This window comes from Equus przewalskii, chromosome 14, assembly GCF_037783145.1.
Source record: "Equus przewalskii isolate Varuska chromosome 14, EquPr2, whole genome shotgun sequence".
Classification (NCBI taxonomy): domain Eukaryota; kingdom Metazoa; phylum Chordata; class Mammalia; order Perissodactyla; family Equidae; genus Equus; species Equus przewalskii.
This window is the reverse complement of record NC_091844.1, coordinates 13,563,907-13,582,398: the sequence shown is the minus strand read 5'-3', so window position 1 is coordinate 13,582,398 and position 18,492 is coordinate 13,563,907. Positions and strand designations below refer to the sequence as shown.

The 18,492-nt window shown below is 43.8% G+C and overlaps 1 protein-coding gene and 1 long non-coding RNA gene across 19 annotated transcripts in view; one reads left to right on the top strand and one right to left on the bottom strand.

Annotated features, from left to right (window-relative positions):
- The window catches only part of ACOXL (acyl-CoA oxidase like), a 360,313-nt gene that overhangs the window by 114,443 nt on the left and 227,378 nt on the right, over positions 1 to 18,492 (bottom strand). For all 15 annotated transcript variants that reach the window (XR_011525900.1, XR_011525904.1, XR_011525903.1 and 12 more), the window contains one exon: positions 5,191 to 5,300. Coding sequence is in view for 10 of the 15 variants with exons in the window: in XM_070572146.1 (XP_070428247.1) it covers positions 5,191 to 5,300 (110 nt within the window). In the remaining 5 variants the exon portion in view is untranslated. The remainder of the gene's footprint in view (positions 1 to 5,190; positions 5,301 to 18,492) is intronic.
- Positions 14,722 to 18,216, top strand: LOC103552642 (uncharacterized). 4 transcript variants are annotated; one of them, XR_011525915.1, is made up of 3 exons: positions 14,722 to 14,777; positions 17,137 to 17,314; positions 17,993 to 18,212. It is a non-coding gene; the product is annotated as an uncharacterized lncRNA (long non-coding RNA). The 4 variants fall into 4 exon arrangements; XR_545291.2 differs by lacking the exon at positions 14,722 to 14,777 and adding an exon at positions 15,644 to 15,843 and having other exon boundaries at positions 17,993 to 18,216; XR_011525914.1 differs by lacking the exon at positions 14,722 to 14,777 and adding an exon at positions 15,654 to 15,865 and having other exon boundaries at positions 17,993 to 18,214.

The following is an 18,492-nucleotide window of genomic DNA, read 5'->3' as shown; positions in this document are numbered from 1 at the left end:
TTCTACATAGGGCAAAAAAACTGTAACCAAATATTGAGCTCTAGTTAACGATGTTCATGTTTCTTAGAAGTATGCTGTCTGCAGTTTACTCTGAAATGCATCAAAAAAAAAAAGATGAATTGATGGATGGGTTGAGGGGCTGATACGTGGATATATATGTGACATAGCAAGTATAGTAACATGTTAGCAGTAGGGTATAGATGGTAGGTATATGACAGTTCATTAAAATTCTTTCAATTTTGTTAAATATTTGAAAATGTTCATAATATAATATGGCAAAACATTCAAGCACAATACAGAATCTGGACTTTCCTCAACCCCCACAGCCTCCTAGGGATCATGGGTTGATAAGAGCAGGGGGAGCTCCAGGGGAAGCCCCTTGGGGGAGGGGGAGAGACACACTCACTGGGACAGGAAAGGACTGAATGGAGCTGCTCGCAGAACCAGGTACAGCCCCTCTCAGAGCCAGGCCCTGCCCTCCTCACCTAGTCTCATGGCGCCTTTTCAGCACCGTGACTGACTCTCCTACAGTCCAGATGAGGGGTATCTCTGGGTGCCCACACAAATGGCTGCCTACATGGAGGGGTGTCAGGGCACCGGGAAGTTCTCAGCCCATCTTTCCTCATGTCCCCACCTGCTCATGGGTTCTTCTCTTGAATATAACTGCCTTCGAACTGCTCTTCTAGAACATAAGCTCCGTGAAGACTGGGAACCCACAGTCGCTGCCGCATCACAAGTGCCTAGAGAAGTTCCCAGGACACAGAGTGTGCTGAAAACATGCTGGATGACAAAGGCTGCTCTTAATAGACATAAAAATCAGAGTGAGTAAAGTTTTGGGACTTAAGTAGATAAACACAGACAGACTGAATCAGTAAAATCTGGATGTGTGGGAGAGAGATATGTACTGTTTTGGAGGTTAATAACCGAGACAAAAATAAATGGACTGGAACTTTCCAAATATTTACAATTGGAATACTGCCTTTGGCACATCTCAAGTCTATCCTGGAAAATCTGTTAGGAATAGAGATTTGCATATGAGTGAGAGTCTGCTATGCTTCCAAAATGATGCAAACAAGCCCTGCTCTGCTATCTGGAAAAGAAATGAAAGGACAGATGATGTGCGGACAGTTTGGGAAGAAGTTTCCTGAATGGATGAAACTGATTCTGATGAGAATTGCATTGTTCTTTCAAGTCCTTTTATGTTGGAAGCTTTTCAAACTAGTAACCTGGGAGGGGAATGCTATCAGTACTGTAAAATGCCCATTCAGGGCTGGAAATATTAAAAAGACGCACAGGACAAATTGAGGCATTCAAACTGAGGAGACTTAAGTGAAAGAGTCTTGGGATATGGAAGCTGATGTTTTCAAGCTTTAAGGTAGACTACAGTTTGAATAAACAGGAATCTGAGCAGTAGTAAAAAAGAAAAAAAGGGAGGGTGGGGGGAAGGACAGACGACAGATTTCTTAATTTCACTTCATGCCAGCAGATATGAAAAGTCCCATACTCTCATTTATTCTATTTCCCATGTTCGTAATCAGGATTCTAATATTATATTTTCTAATGAATAGTTTCCTTGGAAATTAGTTCAATACACTTGGGTGATGGAGACCAATAATCTGTCTCCAAATGAAAATAATAATTTAAAAAAACACAAAAGAAAAAAAGCGTAATAAGTGCCTCAAAAGCAGAATAAAGGAGACAATATATTTATGAGCATAAGTCAATGAAGTAGAAAGCAAAGGTATGACAGAGGGTCGATAAGGGGAGAAGCTGGTTGTTCGAAAAAATAATAAACTAGACAAATATCTGGTGAGATTAAACAATAAAGAAGAGAGAAGGTACAAGAAATAATTTTAGGAATGACAAACGGGACATAACTACAGATCTAGCAGAAGTTAAAAAGATAATTAGAGAATAGTACAAAAGCCTTAAACCAATAAATTCGAAACCAAATGGATAAATTCCTAGAAAAATACCATATACCAAAACTGTCACAAGAAGAGAGAGCCTAAATGGTCTTAAAACAATTAAACTAATTGAATCAGCAGATTAAACATGCTCCCAGACCCAGATAGTTTTCAGATAACTTATCAAATTCTCCCACAGAATAAGAAACTGCTCCCCGCATAACTGTATGAGAACAGTAAAACTTGACATAAATCCAAATCAGGGAAGTACAAGAAAGGAAAATGATAAGCCAATAAGTAAACAAAAATTCTAAAAAATAATACTACTAGCAAACCAAACCCAGGAAAATGTAAAAATAATAATGAAGCATGAAAAATTGAACGTTTCTCAGGGACGCAAGGGTTGTTTCACATTAAAAGATTTACAAGGGTTATTTCTCAAATTACCAGCTAAAGAACTATCATAAGATCATTTCAATTGGTGCAAAAAATCATTTTCAGTAAAATTCATCATCTAGCAATGACAAGAATACGTTCAAAATAATAGACGGAGCTTCTTTAGGAAGCAAAGTGTGTCTACCAAAAACCTCAGCAAATATTCTTACTAGAAAGGTTAAACTAATTCTTTTCAAAACCAGGAATAAGACAAAAGAACAGCTTCTACAGACAAAAAAATCAAAGGAATAACAACTGAGGAGGAAGAAAGAAAAACTCCTTATTTACAGATGATGCAATTGTCTATGGAAAAAATAACCCCAAGGAATCTACAGATACATTTAGAAGAAATGCTTTCCAGGCAGGTTTATATGCAGAAGTCAACTGCATTTATAATAAACCAGCAATAACCAAAAATGTAATTTAAAAAATATTCTTTTTATAACAAAACACAATTATAAAGTACCTAGTAATAAATCTATGAAAGGATATGCTACGCATGGAGAAAATGCTAAGTCTCTGGAAGACACTTACAAGGTTAAAATGTTTGAGAGGAAGATCGGTTTTATAAATATGTCAATTTTTCTGAAAATATATAGATCAAATACACTTTCAAAGAAAATTACAGCCGACTTTTAAAAATTGTGGTAAAATATACATAACATAAAATCTACCATTGTAACCATTTTTAAGAACACAGTTCAGCGGCATTCACATCAAGCTATCGTCACCACTCTCCACCTCCAGAACTTTTTCATCATCCAAAACTAAAATTCTGTGCCCATTAAACAATAATTCCCCATTCCCTCCCCCGCCCGGCCCCGGTAACCACTATGTTACTTCCTGTGTCTATGAATTTGCTACTCTAGATAGCCCGTATGTGTGCGATCATAGAATATTTTCCTTTTTTGTATCTGTAGGTTTGGGGTTTTTTTTTTTTGAGGAACTTGACAAACTGATCCAAAACTTACATGGAAGTGTGAAAGACCCAGAACAGCCAACATCACTCTGAATCTCTATTATATATTAGTATATTATGTAATTATAAAGCTAGCATCATTGCAACAATGCATTGTTAGATTAAGGATATACAAACAGACTAGGAACAAAATAGCCCCAAAAATGGACTCCCACGTTTATAGAAATTTAGTACATGCCAGAGGGGGCCTTGGAGATCACTAGGAAAGGACAGTCAATCAGTAAACGGGGCTGGAACAACTGACAATCCCTAAGGGAGAAAACAATGAAATGAGATCCCTCCTCACACCATAGACTGAACCTAATGGATTCAAGACTTAAATGTGAAAGGTGAAACCCACGAACTTTAAAAAATATATATTTCATGGTCTCAAAGTAGACAAGGTGAAGAAAGTGTGGAATATAAACAAAAGATTGATAAATCCAATTGTAGCTTAAGAATTTATGTTGACCAAAAGGCACCACAAAGAAAATACAAGACAAACCACAAACTTGGGGAAGATGATTGTGACGTCTGTAACAGCAAAGGATGAAGAGCCCCTAAAAATCAGTAAAACAAAAATAATAGAAAAATTGGCAAAACACATGAACAGTTATTTCACATAAGAAGAAATTCAAATGGCAAATAAACATGTGAAAGCATGCTCAACCTTAATAGTAATAAGGAAAATGCAATTTAGAGTCACAGTGAGAGATTTTTTTTTTATATTGTATTCACAAAAATCAAGCCTGAAAATACCAAGTGTTGGGGAGGATATGGTTCCACAGGACACATGCTGCTCGTGGGGTATAAATTTATGCAATCACTTTGAAAAATAATTTGGCACTATCTAGTAAAGTTGAACGTCAGCACACCTACAACACAGCAATTTCACTCCTAGGTAATGTAGACTATTGAGTGTTTTCAAACAACAGATTGCAAATCACTAATGGGTCATGAAATCAATGTAAAGGATTGAGATCAATATTTCAAAAAATAAAATTAGAAAACATTAGGGAGCATGATGAGTGATAGGATGAGCAGTGTTTTATGAAATGTTTGCTTCAGTTGTGTCTATTGAGGGGGCACTTTACGGATGTGTGGGTGTCAGCAGTAATGTAAAATTTATTTCTTGCTCTGAGTCACAGCAACTAAATTTGAAAGCCCTGTAGAAACTCTTACACGTATTCCCCAGAAAACACATACAAGATTTTTCATAAGAGCTTTGCGCAAAATATCAAAAATGACCCAAATGTCTGCTGATATTGGAGATTAGAATGGATGAGTAAATAGTGGTACGTGTACATGATGAAATATGAGCAAAGAGAGCAGCTCTTCAGCTACCGGTAACAATTGGATGAATCTTAGAAACAAAATATTGAGAGAAAACAGGAAGCTACAGAATACCACATACAATACGCCTTATTTATCAAGCTTAAAAACAATACTAAAAAATCAATAGAGACAACCAAAGGTGTGGATCCTGAAGCCAGACTATCTGGGTTCAAATCCTAGCTCTGTCACTCATTAGCATGTAACCTTGGGCAAGATACTTAACCTCTGTGCCTTAGTTTCCTCATCTGGAAAATGGAAATAATAACCTACCTCATAGGGTATTTAGGATTAAACCCCATAAAGTGCTTGGAACAGTGAACATGCAATAAAGAGGGAACACAAGTAGAAAGAACAGAATTTAGCAATGTTCTGGCTCTCAAGTTGGGGAGGGTGCGCACAAGCATTGATGTCACATATTCGTGTATTTTTTGCATATGCCAAATATTGAAAATTTAAACAAGAGTGAGCTGTGCCACGACAAGGCACTCTTTGCACTCAGGCTCAATAAGAGGACACTGAGGGCCAAGGACGGTGACAGCCTGAGCAGCTACATACCTGGTTCTCAGCTTGTCTCCCCCAGACTCAGCCCAGCTCTGCAGCAGGCTAGTGATCGGTCTTTCTTCATACTGTTTGGTGTATTGAGCCAACAGTTCCCGCACCACCACCTGTGCACAGAGTTTACCGTTTGTCAGTCATTTGTCAAAAATGTAAAAAATGCCAGTGTCTTTAAATGCTGCAGCCAGATAAGGTCTATTCGCTTTGAGCAGACTCCTTGGAAGGAATCAAATACAAGAGCTCATGCTTCCAGGGGCCTCAATTTCCCACGGCCAGTGTGTGGTCTTACCTCACCGCTCTCAATCCGGACCCCGGGGCCAACCTGGCTGCCCAGCTAACCGCGCACTGCTCTCTATCCCCTGGAGACACCAGCCTCTAATGCCAGTCCAGCACCAGCTAGTTTAGTTGACACTTCAGATAAAACCTACCTGTCTTCCTTGGATCAGACAGATGGCTGGTCTGTCATCCTTTTGACTCTGATATTCTGTGGTTAATTAGACCTTTGTGAAATAGTATTAAAATGTACACACAAAATGATCTCTATCAATCTCTTCCTTCAGCAGCTTTAAAGTTATAATTCAGGCTTAAAATATTGTGCACTTTTCCAGGTTTGTTAAGAGAAGATGTCCATGGCTAGCCGGCTGCAGAGAGAGGCCCAGCTGACAGCTAGCAGCAACTGCTGGACACGTGAGTGGGACCACCTTGGACTAACCTGCTCCGCCAAGCCTCTAACTGGCCATCATGGTACGAGTGAGTCCAAAAAGACCAGCAGAAGAATCACTCGGGGTGAGCCCAGCCCAAATTGCTGACCCACAGAACCATGACCTAACAATTGCTTGTTGTTTTAAGGTACCAAATGTTGGGGTCATTTGTTACACAGCAATAATTAGCTGATGCATTCTCATATGACCACCAATTTTAGACTATTTCCTTCTTTGTCTCATACACATTTGCGTTTTTATGTAGATTACATGTCACGTATGCTTTTAATCAATGGTATATCATAAGTGATATTTTGGGTTCACATTGCTTTTTGGATTCTATTTCTCTGTTTAATGACTGTATAATATTCCCTGTTTGGAAAAATCATAGCTAATTAAATCTTCCATTCATTTAAGATATTTCCATTGTTTCCAACTTTATACTGTCATTAATAACCTTGACATCAATATATTCAGACAAATAGCATTGTCCTTTTTATGATTACTATCTGAGAATAAGTCCCATGAGCTTGATGGATACAAAGGTTCTTAAAGAGGGCTAGCCTGCCTACGAGTGGGCTGTTGGAAACTTGGCAAAGCATATTTGCTGGGGGTAGCTTTCGTGGCACTGGTGGGCAGAGCCAGGTGTCAGTGCATGGGATAGCCTCAACCAAAAGAGGACTGTGTCACATGCAGTGTCCTGTCTAAGGTCACTTAGTCAAACACAAGCATCCAACTGACAGCCTGGAGCCTGACTCAGTTACACCAAAGCTTTCAGGTTCTTCCTGATCTGGGCCTGTGGGAGCATTAGACTCTCCTGCCCCCCGGGATGAGAGGTGGCCTGAAGACTTGCTTTGGGCCAGTCAGCTGATGTGATGTTCCCAGTTGTGACTGGTCCCTAGTCTGCTTTGGAGGCCGCCACAGTAACTCCACGCACGGATGCGGGCATTGATATGTCTTACTATGTTGTTACGTTTATTATAAATTACTTTCCCTTTGTTTCTTTGAAGGAGTTTCTTGAATTCTTGAAATTATGTCTCTAGATAGGTTATATTATCCAAGATTTCATTTCATGATAGAAAAGAGGGTGTTACAAAATATTTATTATAAAAAAGAGGGCATTAGACCCAATGAGCCTAAGCATCACTGTATTATGGGTCAAAGGACATTTTTTGGTTTTTTTGAGGAAGATTAGCCCTGAGCTAACATCCGCGCCCATCTTCCTCTACTTTATATGTGGGATACCTGCTGCAGCATGGCTTGACAGTATTATGGGTCAAAGGACATTTTTTGGTTTTTTTGAGGAAGATTAGCCCTGAGCTAACATCCGCACCCATCTTCCTCTACCTTATATGTGGGATGCCTGCTACAGCATGGCTTGACAAGTGGTGCGTAGGTTCGCACCCGGGATCCGAACCAGCAAACCCCAGGCTGCCAAAGTGGAATGTGCGAACTTAACCACTGCGCCACCAGGCTGACCCCAGGACATAAATATTTTTAAGGCTGCTGCTATACAAAATAAGTGTGAAAATCAAACACTGCCAGCAATGGGAAAAATTAACTAGCTTTGACTAGAATTAAAATCAAAATGATATAGCAATCAACTTCAGTTTCACTGACACATCACTAGGATGAGCATTTACATTCTTTGTCTTTGCAGATCTTTTAAATTTATAATTTATTTGTCTCTCTCTTGTTACAAGAGCAACATCATTCTCAGCATTAAAAATTGCTTCCTCTGATTCTCACCCCTCCATTCTTTACATTGCTTTATTTTTCTACGTGGCATTTATGGCTACCTGATGACAGAGAGCACAACAATGTGCTTATTGGTTTGTCATCCTCCAGTCCCTGGAAAGTAAGTGCCAGGAGGTCAGAATTCCTTCATCCTTGTGCCATCAGACAACATGTGACATGGTCGAGAGGTGAGAAATCTTTGTTGACTGAGTGAATGACTAAATAATTTCCCTTCCTGTTTTCAATATCTTATCCAATCTGTTCAACTCCTTAACAATTTCTGTTAACTTTTGCCACAATGTCTACTTTTCTGATTTAAGCAATTTAAATTGGGAAAATGAACTCATTCTAACTAGATTTAAAATTAGAATGACATAATAATCCAGTTCAGGTGCTATACTTTTAAAACATAGACAAATTAGGTCCTGGCTAATATCACAAAAGCAGATCCCTCAGTTTGGACCTTTGCTCCTTTTTGCTCCTTGTTTGTGGCATCTCCCTTCCATTTCTAGGTCATGAGACAAGAGAACATGATTTTAAAAATGAGTTGATTTTCTGCTGTTCATGCCCCCTGAGTGAAAGATTAAGTGACTGAAGCTACAAGCTACCACGTGGTTTGGGCGTTACAGTCTCTAAATCCAAGACTTGATTTGATAAATGACCAGGGGGAGGCAAGGAGACATCAGTCACCATCCAGACTGAGCTCAATGATGTGCTTGTTTTTACCTCACAGGCAAGTTCCTGCATACACCTAATATACTATATTATATATACATTTATATATAAAATTCTCTAACTTTCTATTTTAAAATAGAGACACAAATAGTTGCCAAATTAAAATAGTACAGGTTTCATCTAGTCATCACCCCCATCCTCCCAAAAGCCATATCTTACACAGCAGCAGTGATTACCAAAACCAGGAAATTCAATCACATTTTTATACCTTGAATGTTTTAGTTGCAGTAGAGATTTCATTATTTTAAAAGGAACCCAGTAATAGATCATTTTGAAAATGAAATATTATTATTATTATTTTTGTTGAGGAAGATTGGCCCTGAGCTAACATCTGTGCCAGTCTTCCTCTATTTTGTATATGGGTTGCCACCACAGCATGGCTTGATGAGTGGTGTAGGTCCACATCCAGGAGCCGAACCTGCAAATCTGGGCCTTCCAAGCAGAGCGTGTGAACTTAACCATTACAATGGCAGGCCAGCCCCAAAATATTATTTTTTGGAATACAAATAATGACACCTTATCAAAGTCTAGTGTTTTAAATACTCACACCGGATTTTCTTAGGATAACTCGTGGTGTTACTTCTTTCTAGGTGATTATTTTGGTGGTGGTGTTGCTTCTGTGGGTATTTATGCAGTTCTCCGGTTCTACACGTGAACACTCTTTATTTTCTTCTATATACTTGATTAATTCACAGTGATTGAGTCCTGGTGCACCTGCTCTGGAGCCCCTTGCTTAAGAGAACTCTAGGGGACTGAGCAGTCAGAGCAGCTAGATTCTTTCCTTTTAAAAAGATTCCCATCTGTGAGAGAAATCAAGCTAATCCACAGCCAACATTTGGAAACTATGAGCCTAAGCAGTTGTGCAGAATAATGACATCATAAACATGCATTTATAATGACTATCACATGCATTAGGCAGCACTGATTATGTAACATCAATAAAAGTTATTTTTTAGGTCAAATGGTTTTTCAAGGCATCTATGAAACAACTAGCATTTCCGCACACTAAGTATTTCACTGACTTATGCCAGGTACAGTGAAGCTTGGATTAAAAAGTCTAATAAGAAGTGTCTGCTGCCAAGGCAGAAACACTCAGAGCCAATTAGAACAGAAAAACGCAGTGTCTAAGGAAAAGCCACCAGACGTCGTCCACCCTGTAACAAGGACGAGCCAGGCAGCGGGGCGCCCTCAGCGGAATGACCATGTAGGCCCACGGAGTCACTCAAAGTGGCAGTACTTATGGCATTGGGGTCCCAAAGCATGCCCCAGGCAGGGCTGGCTACATAATAATACATAATGGGCGCAGGGCAAAATGAAAAAAAGACCAAGCGGACATGATCCTCCACTAGGCATTTTAACATTTTACCTCTTTAGATGCTGGACAGCCCATCAAGGCAAGATTTCTTTAAGGAGACTGTGTGAAGAGTCCCTGCCTAGAAGAAAAGAAAGAGAGAGAGAGAGAGGGAGAGAGAGGGAGGGAGGGAGGGAAAGGAAGGAGAGGAAGAACGACTTTTAATTAACACATAAACCAACACGTACGTACACCGCTCTGAGTAATTGCTGGACCTCTCACATGGACTCGAACTTTATCCTGAGGAGGATGGACGGGTGCAAAACACTGATTTAAGCCCAGAAAAATTCACGCACCGCTCAACTGAACTTAAGAGTGGTTAGTTTTTGTTTGTTTGGTTTTTAGTTAAATCTAGACCAAATTTAACTTCTCTTCCCACTGCCTCTTCTCAACAGAAAATAAAGTGCATCTTTTTGGTTTCTTTCCTTCATCCCACCCGCATTTATGCAGCACCTACTATGTACAAGGCCCCTGCTGTCTCCATGGAGCATGGCGGGGATTAAAAAGATGAATAAGAAAGGTCTTCCCCCGAGGGGCATCCAGTCTTGTAGGGAGATCAGCATTCACACAGACAACCACACTAGGTGGCATCTGTCAGGAACATGACAGGCACAGAAGCACAGCGAGTCCAAGGAGACCCCTTTCCCGTGAAGATCAGGGAAGGCATCCCGGAGGAAGCTTCATTCATGGATAAGCTTCATTCATCTGTGCGTTCATTTATTCATCGCCTGATAGTAACAATTGCCATTCTCTTTCAGTGTCTACCAAGGCTAAGCCCTGTTCCAAACTCCTCACATGGAGTTTAATTTAATGCTCATGAAAACTCTAGGTAGTTAACAGAATCATCCCATTGTCCAGATAAGGCAACTGAGGCCCAGAGAAGTTAAGCAAGCTGCCAGGGTCACACAGCCAGGGAGTGGTGGGGCTGGGACTTAAAACCAGAGTCTATGCTCTTCATAATTCCACACCTACGCTGCACCTACTGTGCGCCAGGCTCTGTTGGGCTTTGGGGATATAAAGACAATGCAAGAACCCACAATGTGTGGGGAGACAGGCAGGGACGGACAGTAGGAGAGTACAACGTGGCGAGGGGGACAGAGGTAAATTCAGAGTTCAGTGGGTTGAGGGACAGGCAGGGGAGGGAAGCACACTAGGAACCAAGCCACTCACACTTGACTTAAGTTCTGAAGCTGAGAAGGAACTGGGGAGAGGAGACAGGGCTTTCCGGCTGCAGGAAGAGCACCTCAAAAGGCACAGGCGCACGGAGAAGCAGGAGTACCCGGAGTGCGCAGCAGGCAGGCTGGGGGCAGGGGCCAGACGTGAAGGGCCTTGGCCACCAGCCTAAGGAGCTGACTCATCCTCAGGGTCATGGTGAGCCAGTGACAGGCCGGAATGTCAGCACCTGGAGGCTGCCAGATGAGCCACCTCTGCTATTTCTGGTCGGAAATGCTGACCCACAGAATCCGTGAGAGCAACAAAGTGGTTGTGGTGTTATGCCACTAAGTTTGGAAGTTAGGGGTGGTTTGTTATGCAACAGACAATGGAACAGGGAATTCTTCCAGTCCCTCTTATCCTTTATCTCCTTCTTCCCTGCTCTTTCTCTCTTTCTCTCCCCTGCTCCACTCCCGTATCATCCTCCCCCCTCCCCTCCTTCCTTCTCCTTTCTCTTCCTCTTCCTCCCTCCCTCTCTCTCTCTCTAAAAGGTGGATGATGCTCATTGTACAGGTGAGGCTCTAACTCTGAGAGAGGCTAGACCGAGGGCTTCACCATCAGTCAGTGTCAGGGAAACCTGATGATGAGGCCTCCCTCCCTGGCTTCCGAGGGCGTCCTTATCCAGAGCCCCCTCCTTTGCAGCCTCTTGTGGTGAAGGCTCAGATAAGGGCACTTCCTGTTGCGAGAGGTCAGCCCCAACCCCGAGGTGTGCCAGGTAAATTCCGTGCAACGTACTAGACTGCAGGAAGGGACCCTGAGATGCTCACCCTTTCTCCGCATGCCTCCCAGGGAGGGGCACCCACCTCATCCATCCACTTCTAAAGCCATATTTTCTAGAGTAGAAACTTTCAAAGGCCGTGAGCAGGGTTAAGAGGTTTACATCTGTGGAGTGCCAGGCTCTGCGTCCCAGCCCGCCCCACAGATGTGTTTTGTTTGACTACCCCCAGCCCTTTAACATTGGAAACGAATTGTGTGCTCCCCTTCTCTTGAAAGGTAGGGCTTTCTAGGAAGCCTGAACCCACGTTCCCTCGAGGCACAGTCAGAGGGAGGTAAGCAGCAGCCCTCTGAAGAGGGGCAGGGATGCCTGGGTTTGCCCCAGCCCCCAGGGTGCGCTATTTCATGGACTTACTGCAGTTTTTAGGTCTCTGCCCTGAAAACCAGCGGTTTGGTGAACCCTTAAGGGGCAGGCCTAGTCCAAGGATCCCACACAATGGGTATGAGGAGGCTGGGAGCCCCTGTCGCCCACCCTGTCCAGCCCGCTGCCCTGATGAATCGGCCATCTGTGAGCACACCTACCCTGCGGGCAACTGCTGCCTGCTACTAGTCACAACTCCCGTGTCCCACACAGACTGCTCTTTCCAGCCCACACCCCTTCTCACTAAAGAAGTGGAAAATGCCCCATGCTCACCCTCCGCTTCCATCCAGCTAGGGCATCGGCAAACTGCACAGTCCTGGCCAGTGGGACCTGAGGGGAACTCCGCCGAGGGCTTCTGGGGAAGGTTTCCCTAATGCCTCACGAGTGGGGGACGCTGATGAGACCACCCGGAACCATGCGGATGTCAGCGGAGTTGAATGCTGGAAAGAGGCTGGGGCATCAAGAGCAGACAGGCACTGAGCCAGCCCTGGGGTCGCCACGGAGGATGAGAGAGTTCCTATGGTCTGGGCCATGTTGGTTGGCTGTTCTATGCCACATGGCCAAATGTGTCCTGACTGATAACCCCATAAGCAGCTGGGTCCAAGTTGGACTCCCCAGAGCTAATCTGCCCACTTTCCCCAGGGCAGGGCGGTGCTGCTGTCGCCCCAGGTTTTCCCACCCTCATCCCTCTCCCATCCCCCTCCTCTCCCCCCGCCCCACTGTGCGTGCAGGCCCATCAGGCCCCTCCTGAAGCCCAAACCTTAACAACAACAACAAGACATCCAGGGTAGCTGGAATCGACAGTACTTGTGTACTTATTTATTTTTAATTAAAAAGAGAAAGTAATCGACGTCTTTAAATCTTCGACTAAATAAATAAATAAATAAATGACAATGAGAAGAAATCCTGCGACGTTTTCTACAACTCGAGTGACGGTACAGACCCCTTCCGAAGGGAAAAACATGTTCTCCTTAACCCCCAATGTTGACTTAAGTTGTTTCAAATTATAATGTTACTTAGACCTGTTCAAACACAAAACTAGATATAAACACCTTATGTTTATAGCTCTTGTTCAACTGTAAACTATGAAATTAAATACAAGCAAAACTACAAAACCAATGAGATTCAAATCTACAGCCCTAATGACATGTGGCAGACTGCGTCCTGCAGCATGAACTTGGCCCCCCTTGGCCCAGGAAGGTTCCCGTGGGCGGGTCATGCCCACACCGCCAAGGGCTGGGGGGAGAAGCCCGGCCCCCTCCAGTCTCCCTGAGGGCCTGGGAACCCTCCCTCCAGCAGCGCCTCGTACCATCCAACCCTTGGCCTTCACCTGGCACAAACACGTCTTTTTAGTCACAGAAAACCTGCATCTGTTCTTTCCTTGTCGGTCCCTGGTGATCCAGGTGTTGTTACTTGGTGCCCAAGGGCTTAAAAACACCAAGACCCGGGCGGGGAGCCCACGGCACTCTCTGGTTATACAGTTGTTACCCAGACAATCTATATAACTCAGACTATTTCTATTATCATCAAAATCAAAAGTTAACAGATTCCTGTAAAGAATTCATAGCTTCCAATTTGAAAAACAATACCAAAATCAATTTGGCTGTACGGAAAATGAGGAAGTCACTTTGGGGAGCAGAAAAGTCAAGATAAGCAAGCGGCCCAGATTCAGATTCAGAAGGCTCCCTTCCTTCAAAATCTCACACGCCGAGTCCTCGAGGGGAGCTTTCAGTATTTAGATGCTGGGGCATCTGGTCTGGAAAAACTTAGCGCCAGCTTTGTGTACGGGCCAATGGGTTAGAAAGAGAGAAAGAGGATGTGTGTCTGAACAGCCCTGGTCAGCTTTTCTAAGAGTGCATCCTCCCCAAACCCCTCCAAGGGCTCCCACACGCCCACATTTTGTAAACGTTTGCTGTCAATTGCATCCCCTGAGGAGATCTTCCAGCCGTCCTCCTCGCTCCATTTCCTGGCCTGGGCGCCGCCTCCCTCCTCTAGGCTGAGACTCCGCCCCAAGCCCACTCCTGGCAGCTCCACCCTCGGCCTTCACGGCCCTCACCAGGCAGCCCTCTGCCTGCCTCTCTGGTTTCATGTCACATACCTCCTCCTAATTGTTGCTGCCATCATGCGGGGGGATTCTGGGCATAACTCTCCATCTGTAGGTGTTTGGGACGATCCCTTGAACTATTAGCTCCTGATTCTGCCGGGTCAGGCAGGCCCTCAGCCTGCCCCCTTATCTTTCTCTCCAAGAGGCCCTCGGAAGAGGAAGGCAGCTGATCTTTAGGTAAGCAGAACTGTCACCCCTAACCCCATCACTCCTGTGGCAGCTGCTCCTCATACCCTTGCCGTTGCCTTCTGGATCTCAGACCCTTTAGAACCGATGCTCCGTGGACCTGCGATTGGGTTGACTCAAACTTCCCCTCTGATTTTAGGGGTCTGTGCACTTTTTTCCTTCTGGCATCTCAATAGCTCCACCTGCTGATCCCTGGGCCTCACCTTCAGCCAGAAGGTTGGGGCCCCAGGAGAATGTTCTTAGGTTTATTGCATGATTCCTACCTGGAACAGAGGGAGCCCAGGTTCTTCAGGCTGAGGTCCTGTCCTCACTGGCCACCATACCAGTCCCAAGACCCCATTCTAACACCTGATGTCTTGCTTGTCTTGGGGAAGAATTTGGAATTCTCCCCAACAGTGGGGGTGGGGAGAACACTACGGCTGTAGGGTAAGGGCCATGTGTGTATTTGTGTGTGTGTGTGTGTGTGTGTGAGAGAGAGAGAGAGAGAGACATCAGCCTTTGTTCTCTCTCTCAGAGAGGACTTCCTTTCTTTGTCACTCTTCATTCTTTCTCTTTCCTTCCCTCCCCCCCTTAAATATAAAAAGAGTTTTTTAAAGTGGTTTTAAATATACTTTATTTTTAAAATTTAAGCCATATGAAATGGTCTTAAATGAAAAGGAAAACCCCTTACCTCCAGGACCTCACTCCAGAAATAACCCTTCTTAAGTAGTTTTTGTTCTGCTAGAAAGAGATTCTTTCAAGTGTGAAGGTTAAACAGATTCTCATGCCATGTTTTCGTTTGCTCCATTTTTGGAGCATGCTTTTCTTGAGTGGCTTTGTTTTTTCTGGAGCCTTACTGGACTTTTCCCCCCTTCATCCAGAAGAAACCTGTGCCTCTTCCATCGCACCAGTAAGATCTTCCTGCTTCTTAATCGCTCTATTTGTTGTACTGAAAACATTTCCTTCTTGAAGTCATTCTTTTGACCTGTCTGACTTCCTGATCTAATTTGGACTAACGGTGTTCTGGCCTTGGCCACGGCACCACTATGCAGGTGTTTCTTTACATGAACTCCCCTTGGGTTAGCTCTAGAAAGCAGACGTGTCTTTCTAATTCTTAATTCATTTTATCCTTTTCTGTAGTTCACCTACAGGTAATATTTTTCAGAGAGTGCATGGCAGGTAAACTTATTGAGCATTTGAATATCTCCAAGTCTTTATTGTGCCTCACATTTGAACAATAATTTGGCTATCTATGAAGTTTTACATTCAAGATAACATTCTTTTGAATTCTGAATGGAACAAGACATTGTTCCATTTTATTCTAGAGTCTTGCCACTCAAAGTGTGGTCCACAGACCAGCAGCCTCAGCATCACCTATGAGCTTGCTGGAAATTCAGAATCCCAGGACCCACCCCAGGATCTGAATGTGAACGAGATGCCCAGGGATGTACAGGCGTGTTAAGAGTTGCGAAGCGCCGTTCCAGCAGTCGACTCTGCTGCTGGGAGGGCTGAGGTCAAGTGACTCTCTTTTCTTAGTAAATAATCTGATGTTTTTTCAGTCTAAGGCTGGCGGCCCTCTCTTTGTCTTTACTTGGTGATCTGAAATTCTCTAGGCTATTTTTGGCTCTGACCTTTCCCAGTGGGTCCTGCTAATCTCAAGACTTCTGCCTTTCTTCAGATCTGGGAAATTTTCTTCTTTGATTTCTCAGATTTTGCTGCCTGTCTGTGTATTCTGCTCCCCGTTTCAGGACTGTCATCGATTTCCTACCTGGAGCATCCACATCTCTTAGCCTTTCCCTTTTATTTCCTTTCACTTTGATTTTTCTGATCTTCATTCTGAGAAGTATACTCAAACTTATCCGTTAGCCCTTCTATTGGATTTGTTTTTATATTTCGCAAACATATCACTTTAATTTACCGTGGTTCTCTGCACTATGGTTACTGTGTTCTAACACACTATGGTTCTCTGAATGCTCACTTTTCATAGCAGGCTGTTCTTGCTTGATGGCTGCAGTGCTGTCCTGCATCTCTAGCTACTGATTACTTTTTGTTTCTCTGTTTTGTTTCCCCCAGTGCCAGTAGTTCTGTTTGTTCATCTTGCTCCTTCTTTTTCATGTTGTTGATTTTCCTTGTGTGTCTGATCATCCTTATTAGACAGTATGATGGAAGTATTGTTCATTTGCTTATGTGTGATGATGGTATTATGCTTATGTAAGAAAATGTCCTTATTTTAGACATTTAGGGATGCAGTGTCTTGATATCTGCAATTTCCTTTCCAATGGTTACATGCACACAAACACATAGAGAGAATAAGAAAGAGAACACTGAAATATAGCAAAGTATTGACATTTGGAAGTGAAGAATACACACACCCAAGTGTTATTGCACTAGCCTTCCAATTTCTCTCTCGAAATTTCTGTTTGAAAATTTCATAGTAAAAGCTGGAAATAATAAGAAAAACAAAACACAAATATCTGAATATCCTTGGGAAAATACCCATGAGGGCCTGAAATCCCTAAGGAATCAGCTTTCTTATAGGAAACTACGGTCTTTAAGCAAGTTAGGCTACAGGTCATTTGCATTTCTGTGTTTTTGCTCTCCTTGCGGAGTAATGAACAAGGTTTGCAAAGCTGCTGACTGCTGCTCTTTAGGAAATGGGCCCGGCTGGATTAGAAAGGCACCTGTCCTGGTGTATCTCTAATGCAGCAAAAGAAAGTTATAATGGGATTTCATGGGTGTGGGCGGTAATTGGATTTGGTGGAAGATGTAATTAAATTTCACCAAAGGCCTACAACCTCTGCCCCAGGAGAATAACGAAAGGGTCAGAAGACCTTCCATCTTGCTTGAAGGGAAATACGTGAAGCCTGAAGAAACTCGAAAGCACATGCCTGCTCCCTTACCTCTCCTCCATCCTGGGACCACAGGCCCAGCACCGCCAGGACTGCTAGAGTCTCACCTCCAAGCAGAGGGTTGAAAGCACTGAGGTAACACCAGAATCCTGTGAAACTCATTAACCAGTTTCTGTCCCTGAAATTTCTAACTCTACTTCTGTAAGTAGAATGAAAAAAGCATCCAGCCCAGAAAAGGGTAGCCCCCGCCCCCCAAGTATGGACAGATGCCAACACTCAAGTGGAAGGCCAGTTTGAGCAGTGCAGACAGCCAGCGCCACTTTCCTCATCACTGTGTGGATGCGGGGCAGCCACGTCAACTGATAGGTTTCCTGTACGGCGTGTCAGCTGGTGGCAAGCAGGCAGGCTGACTCTGTCCCCAGCACAAAGCGTCTCCATCTCTCACTCTAGGAGACCAAGCCCTCCCTGGGTCCTTCCCAGAGCAGGTTTCCAGAGCCGTGGTAGATGCTACTGCTGCAGGCAAGTGCTCTGATGTGGGAGGCTGGCTGTCCTGCTGTTAGGCAGGCTTTGCAGAAATGCCTGGCTCTGCGCCCAAATCCCTCTCCTGCTTTCAATGCCTGTGACTCAGCGTCTCTCCAGAGACGGCCAGAGGAAGCAACTCCCACCTCCGGCTGTGTCCACTTGGTTGATCCCTCAATTCATCCTATCTGCTGTCCCTTCTCCAGAAGTTTACCAAACTCCTTGGTCCTCGGATGGTCCCTCTCCCACTGTCAATACCCCTGCACATCTGCTTCTTTCTATTCTTTCTTCCAGTTATTTCAAGAGGATCTGAAGATGGAGAAACAGCAACGCGGGTGCTCATGCCATCATCCTGAACCAGACTCCTCCCCTTGGTTTTTAGTCCTCCAATGCACGCTGCAGTGTCTAAGTATCTTCTTCTTTCCTTCTAATTCTGGATGCCTTGAGATTGCTTCCCTATCCATCACCTTTAATTCTCCCTCTTGTTACCAATAAAATCAGGAATGGCATCTGCCTTATTGTGTGGCACCGTTGTAGAAAAGAGTTAACACAGCAGGCCTGAGACTGCTGCTCTTCGAAAGGGCTGCCTGCATGGACGGCCCTCGGCTGGCATCGGGGAACCTGGATTTGGGGAGGGTTCCCACCTTCGCTGACTGATAAGTGTGGCTCCCTCTGCCTGACCTGTGCAAACAATACGGTTTGTGCTCACCATCCGTTTTCCTTCTGAAAGCCTGGAATGTTGATATGTGCCAGGCAGAGAGTGCCTACAGGACCAGCCCCCACTAAAAACCCTT